The 11,926-nt window shown below is 36.5% G+C and overlaps 1 protein-coding gene across 3 annotated transcripts in view; it reads left to right on the plus strand.

The window, feature by feature from the left end:
- Positions 1–1,030, plus strand: part of NPY1R (neuropeptide Y receptor Y1) — a 118,767-nt gene extending 117,737 nt beyond the window's left edge. For all 3 annotated transcript variants that reach the window (XM_063920441.1, XM_063920443.1, XM_063920442.1), the window contains one exon: positions 159–1,030. In XM_063920441.1, coding sequence (XP_063776511.1) covers positions 159–575 — 417 coding nt within the window. In that variant the 3' untranslated portion in view covers positions 576–1,030. The remainder of the gene's footprint in view (positions 1–158) is intronic.
- The last annotated feature ends 10,896 nt before the right edge of the window (positions 1,031–11,926 follow it).

An 11,926-nucleotide genomic window follows, 5' to 3' on the forward strand; every position in this document is an offset into this window, starting at 1 on the left:
AAATTTAAAAACACTCGTATGAAATATAACAGAGATTGAATAGATTGAATAGATAGATAGATAGATAGATAGATAGATAGATAGATAGATAGATAGATAGATAGATATCAACAGAGATGCATCGTTAACAATTGTACAATTTATTTTTTATACTACAGATATTTCTGAGATTACGAAGACGGAACAACATGATGGACAAGATCAGAGACAATAAGTACAGATCCAGCGAAACAAAGAGAATCAACGTTATGCTCTTATCCATTGTGGTGGTATTTGCTCTATGCTGGCTGCCATTTTTCATCTTTAACTTGGTGTTTGATTGGAATCATGAGGCAATTGAAATGTGCAACCATAACTTGGTATTTTTGATTTGCCATCTTACAGCAATGATCTCTACTTGTGTCAATCCAATTTTTTATGGTTTCCTCAACAAAAACTTTCAGAGAGATCTACAATTCTTCTTTAATTTTTGCGATTTTAGATCTAGAGAAGATGATTATGAGACTATAGCTATGTCTACCATGCACACTGATGTTTCAAAAACATCACTAAAGCAAGCAAGCCCAATAGCATAAAATGGATGATGAAATGCCTGTATAAGGGCAGTATATTGGAAATGTATGCATCCAATAAGCACAAATCCATTGCATAAGACTTTTTTGTCACCAATCAATATTTCAGAATTTTGTATTTTCAGAACCTGTTAACACTTTCATTGTATCTGGACTTTGGCGTTTTGGGAATTTCTTTGCCAATAATTCCCACACATTTCAGTATCTTTGTTTTTGTATTATGACACTTACTGCCATATCTTTATAGAGCAGCCTTTTGCGACAATGTGTTTTTATTTTGTTCATATGAATTAGTGTGGCTTTTGGCTCCTAGAACAACATAAAATCATTAATCACACAAAACTGTGAATGTTACTATATTTCATACCTTACACTTTAGCCTGTACACTTAAGTATAACCACAGTGTATCAGTGCTTTTGTATTACTTTTTTTACTTGTTTTAATAGATTTAATAGATATGTACAGTAACTTATACTAAGTATATTCTACATTGCATTATTCAAATCAGTAATTCAAGTTATTTGCTTTTAATGTGTAATACTGCAAATGTACTAGTGAGGAAACAATATTTTAAGGAATTGTGCCTTAAAATTTATATTGTGACATAATTATTAAGTATTAATATTCTCTATTTGGCACACACATTCATTGTATGATTGTGAGGTTAACATAGGTTGTGATGACTAAAAGGGTTGTTAAATCTTTCAGATCCATTTCCTTTTAGCTATAAAAAAATAGTAATAACTACTATAAGAATAATTTCATATTATTCTTTATGCTGCTTTAATTACATACCTTTCTCTCACTAAATTTACCATATTCTCTTCTTTTCCTTGTTGTGCCTGATTGTAAGAGATAGCCAGTGACTGCATTCTCCATAGATTGATTGTTTTTTTCCTCACACGATCATGTTCTTGACTGATTGACTATTTCAGCTATACCACCTTAGATGCTGGGACTGTCAATCAACTTTCAAACTGGTACAGGCGCCAAATTAGCAATTAGACACAATGTGGGGAATTCAATTGTTTCTCCTCGTGGCCACCACTTGATAACACCCAATGGAGCAATCCAATTGTTGCTCCATTTAGGTCTGCTGAGCCATGGAGAGACACATTTCAGCTCAAATCCCCTTGTGCTGGACAAGCTGAAATATAAAAAAAGAGTCCTGTTTGGGCAGCCAAATGGCACTTTTCGCGATTGTAGGTAAACCCAACACTAATGGACATGATCAGCATGTTAATGGGCATTAATTAAATATTGTTAATTTGATCTCCCATCACTTTGGATGGGAGTTTGGGTGGCAATATCAATTGAAACCTCCCCATGAGTAAAGATAATATTTTTTTTTATTATTAATTTTTGAACAGTTTCTTAAATAGAGCAGGAAATTCCATTGGACTATACAATTGGAAACAACAATGTTAAATAAAAACTGGGTAATAACAAACAGTCACAGACGTAGGAAAGCTTACAATCTATAGGGAATTAGGCATTCATACACAAGGATAGGTGCTACAGTATCTATTGCATAATTGTCCACCAGATTGCAAAGGTTCTTGATAGGCTGCATGGTATGGCCACACAAAAATGATGAACTGGAGTCAGGAGGAAGTCAAAGTGAAGGAAAAAAAATATGTGAGGATATGTGTGGACTGTGCAGTGGGGATGCAATTGAATTAGAAAGTTTATGAAGGTTATGTGAGCAGTTCCGAAATTTGATAAGCTTGCCTAAAGAGGTGAATTTTTCAGGGAACGCTTGAAGGTTTGGAGACTAGAGGAGAATCTTGTAAGGTTGAGCCAGCAAATAACATCTTTTTTGAATAGTTACAATAAAACAAGTAATGATTCAAAAGTACCCTTACTTTATGCAGTTACTGCATATTGTTATATTAACCTCTTCAGGTGTGAATTTTTAATTTTAGAGATACATAATTTAAAGAATGTTTTTATATATTTTATTGAAAAGATAATATATTTCAAGTTAAGAAAAAAATTGTTTTATAAATTGACTGATTAAGTAATAAATATTTATTCAGACATAAAAAAAGTTTTACAAGTCAATATAACTATTAAGCAAACTTACACATAAGTGCCAGTATCCCTGAAGAGGTTAAATGGGATATATATACTTTCTCTTTTGGCTAAAGTATCACGTACATATTTTCTTAGTATGTAAGTTATTGTTCATCTTTAAATAGATAATTTTTAGAGACACTTTAAAAAATTTTTACAATTTTAAGTTTGCATGATATTTTCATATTTAAATAAAAATTGTAAAGGTCCAGCCATGGTGTAAGATTAAGGCATCATTTGTTCAACATAGTTGCCCTTTAAGTATCACAGTGTTCTGACTGTGAATGTGAGTTCTTTTAAAATGTACAGTGTTAATTCAGTTAAAACTATAATGACATAAAATGTGCTTCAAGAAGTAACAAGTTTTATAATACAATATTGTAAAGATATCTCACCCAAACTTCTTGAAATGGGGGTATCTTAAGCTGCATCCAGTAATCTGTCATGGCCATGCCTGAAATCAGCTTTTCCTTTTGGTTGTGGAAATCAACACTCTACCATGAAAATGGGAAAATATGGGGATATATGGATATAGATATATTGTAGTTGAAATCTCCAATATGGAAATGGCGGTATCCGTTCACATGGTCGACCATGTTATGGTCGACAGTCATTAGGTCAACCACTATTGGTCGACAATGACATGGTCGACATGGACACATGGTCGACACATGAAAGGTCGACGCATGAAAAGGTCGACATGGGTTTTTTAACTTTTTTTCTTTTGGGGAACTTTTCCATACTTTACGATCCACATGGACTACGATTGGAACAGTAATCTGTGACGAGCGAAGCGGTAGCGGAGTGAAGGCACCATGCCCGAAGCATGGGGGTTCCCAGTCACTTTACGCAAAAAACGACACCAAAAAAAGTTAAAAAACTCATGTCGACCTTTTCATGTGTCAACCTTTCATGTGTCGACCATTTTCATGTGTCGACCATGTGTCCATGTTGACCATGTCAATGTCGACCAATAGTGGTCGACCTAATGACTGTCGACCATAACATGGTCGACCATTCATACCGGAACCGGCAATGGCGCAGCATTATTATTTACTAGAGAATTATTATTTTTTATCACGTATTGGTTTTAACAGTTACACTAGGCTGTATGTTTTCTTGCAAAGAACTCATCTGATAAGCAAATTATTGGCAGGTGAAACCTCATGAGTAAAGCCAAAATCTTGCATTTAGAACACAAGTTGTTATTTGCTGTGTATGATATGTGCATCTATTTTCAGAATAACTAGCAATTTACAATTATTTCTTGCTCAGCAATGCTATCCAAAGTCTTAAATATGGAAAATCATTTTGACCATCCAATACAAAACACATCTATAGTAATGGAAGGTTGAATACACCTAGAACACCTGATAAATCCACTCATGGATATTTTATACAGTCAGCCAGGAAAACATAGTACACATCCACTCAAAGCACATATGACTCATCCTCAATAAATCCACCTACATAGTGTAGACACAGAACATATATATATATATATATATATATATATATTTATATATAAATTGCTGTTCTGAGGGCGCTAGTCTCATTTATCTAGACAATACAGTCTTGACATTTACAACATGACAACCATTATAGAAATAATAAGATGTAAATCGATTAAAATGTATTCACAGTTCCATTAAAAAAGTAGGAAAGTACAAACATACACAGATTTTCGTAAAAATACAAGGCAAATCCTTCCAGTTAGATATAGCAATTTTCTTGGCCGGAATATTGCTCAGATGGTAGCACTGAAATCAAAAGAACATTGAACCCAACGTGTTTCATCCCAAAGGACATCCTCAGGGGTACATTATCAGTAAATTTGAAAAACACATGATAAAGAAAGATGTATCATTAGAAGTGCCGGCTTGAAGTGATCTGGAAACAAATTAGTGTATTGCACATATACAGTTTGTCAGCGCCCGTATGTATCACCCAATGTTAGCTTTGACAGGGAAGGTAGGCCCACTCAGCTCTGGGCCCCATAGCAGCAGCACTCCTTGCACCCATGATAGCTACGCATCTTGTTCTCATAGCTAAATGAGAAAAATACATAATACATTACAGAAGAGCAAATATGCAGCATGGATGGTGTAATGGTTAGCATTGCAGCTTCAAAGCACTAAGGTCATGGTTTAGATGCTGTGTGGAGTTCGTATATTCTTTTATTCTTTTACATGTTTGCGTGGGTTTATTCTGAGTACTTTTTTCATAATTTGAACATTGGTAATTGTGCTTGTATCATGAATTGCCAAGGTGTAACAAGTACGGTTTGTCTGTGGTTTATGCTGTAGCATTAGTACAGCATGCTCTTCAGTACTTTTGTGCATTCTCTCCTAAGAAGACTGCTGTCTGGGATGGGTACACCAGACATGAATGAAATGTTTTTCCTCTTTGAAACATATAGGTTGGAATTCTATAGTGTATATTTTTGTGTTACTTCTGTCAGCAGTTCCATATTCCATGGAGTAGTATGTTGAGGCAGCCCAAAAATACCTACCTGTAATATATTGTTAAGGATAGCATTAACATGTTTAAAATGTTTTCCTGCATTCTTTATTCACTTAAGATAATAAAAGGAATAAAGGAAGTTCATTTTGCATGGAAGAGAGCGTAATAATGATTAAGGTTGTACAACTTTCTTAGAGGCCATTTTATTACTCTGGTTGCTCTAAGGAAGATCTTGAAATATGTTTCACAGATACTGTAAAATGGTGATTTCTCAAAATTTCTAAAGAAACCCATTTTCTTAATCTCTCTGTAATAAAAAGGCTCTGAGATCCTAAAGACTTGTTGCAATAAATGGAAGTTTATTTCTTTTCCATCTACAGCTAGAACATAAAATGGCGTAACAATTTCAAATCAGCTATATAACTGATTCACTTCAGCAGGAAATGATGAACCAATATACAGCTTTATCTTTTGCTGCACAAAGCCACATGTTTAACAGGAATAATTAGTGTGACACACAAGATTGCATTATGCTCCTACAGTTTCCCCAAGTCTGCTTCTTGCCTCTGGTAAATAAAGCACCTACCTCCTGTTTCAGTCTATACTCTTTAGCTAAGAAATTCTGAATATGTCAGAGGAATTTGAAGACTCAATTCATTTTACAGAAACAGCACCAAGATCCAAGATATTGGAGGAATTCTATTGTTCACGATATTTTTTTGTGAGAATAAAAATGGACTGTTTTCACATTTTTTGCCTGATGGTGGATTTCAAGCAATTCAATTATAGCCCACCTTTTCGCATGAAAAATGACCCAATTTTGCATGAAAACACATGGATCTGAGATAAGTTCCTGGATCTATGTGGTTACGTGGCCATGTTTGTGAAAACAGGTCAGGTATTGTGGATTTTTTTGCATACCTCCAGGCAGGTTAAAAATATTCCTGAAACTTTCGGGAATATTGGATAGCCACCAGGGGATCAATTAGCCATGGTAATTTACCACAGCTAATTGAATCCCCCAATAATGGTAGGAATATAGCTACAAAAATGTTTTACATAAATCAAAATAAACCAAGAAGCCCATGGAGTGGGTGTTTTTCTACTACACAATTGTGAAATAATGACTAAAGACTGAAAGCCAAAAAGCACTCTGATAACAGGATGGTATCAGGATACTGGCACTCGGGATGCCAGCAGTCATCACACCGACACCGGCATCCCAATGTGCAGAATTCCGACACCTTTCAGGTAAGTACTCTAGCCCTCCCCATCTACCCCCTAACCCTAACCCTGCCTGGCCGCATCCTAAACCTAACCTTACCCTTCTGTAGCCTAACCCTAACCCTCCCCTGAGAAGCCTAAACCTAACTGCCCCTCCCTGCAGCCTAACCCTAACCTCCCAGGTGGTGCCTTACCCTATCTTTCCGCAGCATGGTGTAATCCTAATGCAGCCCACATATTATGTTCGGGATGCCACCAGTCGGGATCCCGGTGCTGGTATTGTGAGCGATGTTAGGATTCCAGTGTCAGTATCCTGACCAGTGTCGGGATTCCCATGTCGGGATTACAACTGCCGGTATCCCAGACACCGGTATGGTGACTGTATTCCCTGATAACAATCTGTCCATTAGCTAAGGTATTGCAGGTGTTGACTGCAACCATTTCTGCAATGTAATGTCAAGGGATTGAAGGAGATGCAGCTATTGACAGAAGCCTCTGTCAGCTGTGTCAGCTGTGGAGAGTGTCCAATTGTGAGTTGAGATGAATAAAATTCAACAATGCATAAGACATGAATAGGCACATACTGTAATGTTAGAATACATGGAATTATATTGATCTTAACATACTCTACTATAACTCAAAGAGGACTTGTTGGAATCGTCGAGATCCCTGCAAGGCTGTCTGATGTTTTAAAGTGGCAATAATTTAAATAATTTAAAAGGCAAAACCAAGTTGGGATTGCCTTTTAAATGATTGTTTTAGAACATTGAGCACACTCGTCTGGCTCTCGCCAATCCCTGCAAATCATAGACTATTACTTTTCCTTAATTTTAAACACCAATAGATAGAGCCATAGGAATTATTTTAAATCGTAGTTGGCTTCTTGAAAAAGCTGTAAGATATCTCTGGTGATCTCAATGATCAAAAGAGGAGATTTCTGAGAATTCTCATTTGAAAATAAAGTTTTTTTTGAGATCCTAGCCCTGAGGAATTTGGATATGACTTTGAAGTCTGATAAGCTGCTTTAATGGTAAAATTATTTGAATAGACTATGGAGGTGATTCAGACCTGATCGCTGCTGTGTGTTTTTGCACAGCGGGCGATCAGGTAGTAACTGCACATGCGTATGCACCGCAATATGCACACGCGTCGGATAACAGCAAAGGGCATCGGCGGTCAGCGACAGGATGGTGCAAAAATTTAATTCACACGGGCGTTTGCAAAGTGATTGACAGGATGAGGCCATCTATGGGTGGTAACTGACTGTTTATTGGGAGTGTCCATAAAAACGCAGGTGTACCTAAGTGTTTTCATGGAGGGTGTGTGATGTCAGCTCCGGCCCCGATCAGCCTGTTCTCATTAAACTGTAGGAGTAAGTCCTGGGCTGCGCAGAGACTGCACAAAGTGGATTTTTGCAGCTCTGTGTACACATGGGATCGCACACCTGCACAGCAAAATTACACTCCCCCTGGAGGCGGCAACTATCTGGACGCAGGAAAGCAAAGTTTGCAGCCCAGCAATCAGGTCTGAATCTCCCCCATGTAGGGATAAATGTTGGTTGGTGTTAAAGAGTGATATAGAGAAGTCATTTGCCTGCAACTTTTATGCCAAATGTTTCTGGTGCTAAATGCGGATAGGGTGCCATGAAAACAACTTCATTACACCATGTTAAAGAACTCAGGACCCAATCTGTCACTCTGCATTACAGATTTGGAAACAGTAGCTATTGTCTAGGTGTAATCCCTTCAGCCATCTACTAAATGATTATTATGGCATTTGCATATAAATTGAACTATAACTTTTTATGGAATGTTAAATGTGCCTGCACAAGAGACTAAGAGATTCTGAAATACAGGTTGAGTCTCCCTTATCCAAAATGCTTGGGACCAGAGGTATTTTGGATATCGGATTTTTCCGTATTTTGGAATAATTGCATACCATAAGGAGATATCATGGTGATGGGACCTAAATCTAAGCACAGAATGCATTTATGTTACATATACATCTAATACACACAGCCTGAAGGTCATTTTAGCCAATATTTTTTATAACTTTGTGCATTAAACAAAGTGTGTGTACATTCACACAATTCATTTATGTTTCATATACACCTTATATACACAGCCTGAAGGTCATTTAATACAATATTATTAATAACTTTGTGTATTAAACAAAGTTTGTGTACATTGAGCCATCAGAAAACAAAGGTTTCACTATCTCACTCTCACTCAAAAAAGTCCGTATTTCGGAATATTCCGTATTTCGGAATATATGGATATGGGATACTCAACCTGTACCATATAAAAATCACTTGCTAAAATATAGACCATTTCCAGGAATATATGCAAATAAATTAACATCTTGGAAATAGCAATAATTTGGTCAGAATTTGATATATAGATATTTGCTAAAGTATAACAATTGCTTTTCCATAGGCTTGTAATAAATCTCCCATCTTTGTCAGGAAAACCTCCTGGCTGTTGAAAATGCATATTTACTCATCTTGTGGTCAAAGGGTTATGGTCAGAAGACATAGAGAAACAAATTTGGGCATCTGATTTTATGCATTCTAGTCACCGGCCACTTCCACATCTCCTTGGTAAAGAAAGTGGCAAAATTTCCAGGGATATTTAAACATCTGATATTTAAGGTACATACTGTACATTTTGCTAGAGTCTTACCATGAGGTCATGATAACTCCTTAAGGAGAGAGCACATAAGTCATGTCAGGTGTCTTATGCCATATGACACAAAAATGACAGGTATATGAGGACACAATTACTATACATTATTTGTTAATTTAAAGAATACAGATTACAATTAACTAATTGTATAAAAACATACTAATAACTTTACAACAAGTATCTTATCACTGTGAATGTGATTCCAATTCAAGGTCTCTTTTGTCACACATTGTGGTATAAATGCTTAATTAGCAAAATACTACTTTAATATCCAATTAATCTAAAACTCTTAAAACCCTTTACATTTTAATAGCCCTAGCCAACATAAATCAATAAATAAGTACCAGCAGGCAAAAATACTAGCCTTTTTGTAGGCTTAAATCCGTAATTAATGATGGCATAGGATCTAAGATTCCTCTAATTCTGGTTACCTATTATAAGTGACTTAAATAGGACTATTAATCTTAATGTAATTGAGTAAAGTTACTTTACTTTTTAGCCATGCAGCTATCCGTTGTAAATATCTGGCAGAAAAGAACATACAACTACATTGGCTATCTGAATATGTATGTTTTTTCATAAGAGTGTATTTTTTTCCTTTTATTTATTAAAACTGCATTATACTCTATCTGTAAAAAGGTAATTTTAGAAACATGACTTATTATACAAAAATAATATACTGTAGTACATTTTGTATAAAGTAAAATGGAAAATCCAGACACCATGGGGCAGATGTATTAAGCCTGGAGAAATGATAAAGCAATGATCAAGCAGTGATAAGTGCAAGGTGATAACACACCAGCTAATCAGTTCCAATATGTAAATTAACAGTTAGGAGCTGATTGGCTGATGCGTGGTCACCGTGCACTTATCACTTTATCACTTCTCCAGGCTTAATATATCTGCCTACATGAACCACTTTTCAAATCTATGGCTTCAGCCTAAAGATTCTTCTTCACAGAACAGGTACAACAACGTGAATTGTCTCTGAGCACAATCTTCATTGCGACATACAGTACTACCCGCAGTCATTGATCAAGTTAAGACAACAATGTATGGGAGCAAGTTAAAGACATCTAAAAGTTGTTCTCTGCCAGGATTCAACCACTTATAGAGATGTGGGACCTTATTCAGCTTCAGTTGCAGTTTTGCTAATTTAGAGGACAAGGCCGCCCAGCATGCTAATGAGCGCCAGTGATAAGATCGCAATTCTGTCTGTCAATCAGAGAGAGGCGTTCGCATAAGTGCAATGTGATCACATCACTAATGCAATCGGTGCTGAATAAGGCCCGTAGTGCTTACTATTAGTCAAAGTAGCCACTGTCACTATGGTATAATAATCTAATGATTTATTTATAATAATTATTACTAAACAGCAAAAAAATACATTTATGCTATAGTATTTATGTCATGTTTTTGGGCAGTGGTATTATTTTTTATACCCTGTGATAAGGGCTGATTCTGAGTTGGATGGATCTCTGTGCATGGGCAGATGTTTTATCATACGTACTGTACAGTGTACAGCGCAGGCATAGATGCAAATTGACACTCTTTTGCTAATGTCCATACTATGGGGGTAATTCCAAGTTGATCGCAGAAGGAATTTTTTTAGCAGTTGGGCAAAACCATGTGCACTGCAGGGGAGGCAGATATAACATGTGCAGAGAGAGTTAGATTTGGGTGGGTTATTTTGTTTCTGTGCAGGGTAAATACTGGCTGCTTTATTTTTACACTGCAAATTAGATTGCAGATTGAACACACCCCACCCAAATCTAACTCTCTCTGCACATGTTAAATATGTCTCCCCTGCAGTGCACATGGTTTTGTCCAATTGCTACCAAAATTCCTGCTGCGATCAACTTGGAATTACCCCCTATATTGGGTTGAATGGATCAGAATCTGTCTTTTTATTTAAATGAGTGTTTTGGGGTGGCAACGTGGTGGTAACAATGTGAGCAGACAGAACCAACCTTTTTTTGGGGAGTATCACGGGAATGTTATAGTTATGCATCAAAAGCTCTGTGTATTTCTAAGTTGTGCATATGGAGAAGGGTCAATTGCACCTAGCATGGGTCTGATGCTAGTGCTGCTTGCAGATGCACAAAACCTTGCAATCTATAGGCTATGGCCATATAGGCATATTATATCTAAGTGCATATTTATCAAAGTGTGATTAAAATCGAGCCATAACTTCAGCATTAAACTGACTATAAATGAAGGAAAATTAAATTTGAACATTAATCACTAATACAGAAGGACTGCTTTTACACAACAAATTGTGAAAAACTTAATCTTTACAACAAGCACCTGCTGTCTGTATAACCAGGACACTAAGCATTGAACCCCCTGCTTCGACACTAAATGAGCATATCCCTTCATCTGCAATAACTAGTATTTATAATTTCAGTTTTTCCCAAACATCTACATGCACAGCTGTACCAATGCATTTTTGTCTTAATACATTAGAAGTCCTGTCTGAATTACCTTTGCTAATTTGCATACCGTCACCCCCTCTCATTTCTAACACAGTCAACCCTAAAATACAATTTCTGCATCCATATTATCTACACATTTGTATAGATAATTATCTACACTGGACTTTCACCTGCAATTCTGCAAATCTACTGTTCTGTCTCTAATACAAACACCATTCCTATTTTCAGTTTTTCTCCCCATACTTACCTCATCTACACTAAGTCCAGGTTTTCTTCAACTTTCCCATCACTGTGTCCACCTATTCCTATTTTTTGCCTCCTGTTCCTGCATCTATATTTCCCATCTGGTCTCCTACACCCCCTTCTCTCTTTCCCTTCCATACCTCTTCTTCCATTCTCCTCCTCTCTGTTACTCCACTTTCATTCACCTCTCCCCACATTGGTCCTACTACCTTACACTCTCCCTGCTCC

This window comes from Pseudophryne corroboree, chromosome 1 (assembly GCF_028390025.1).
Source record: "Pseudophryne corroboree isolate aPseCor3 chromosome 1, aPseCor3.hap2, whole genome shotgun sequence".
NCBI lineage: Eukaryota > Metazoa > Chordata > Amphibia > Anura > Myobatrachidae > Pseudophryne > Pseudophryne corroboree.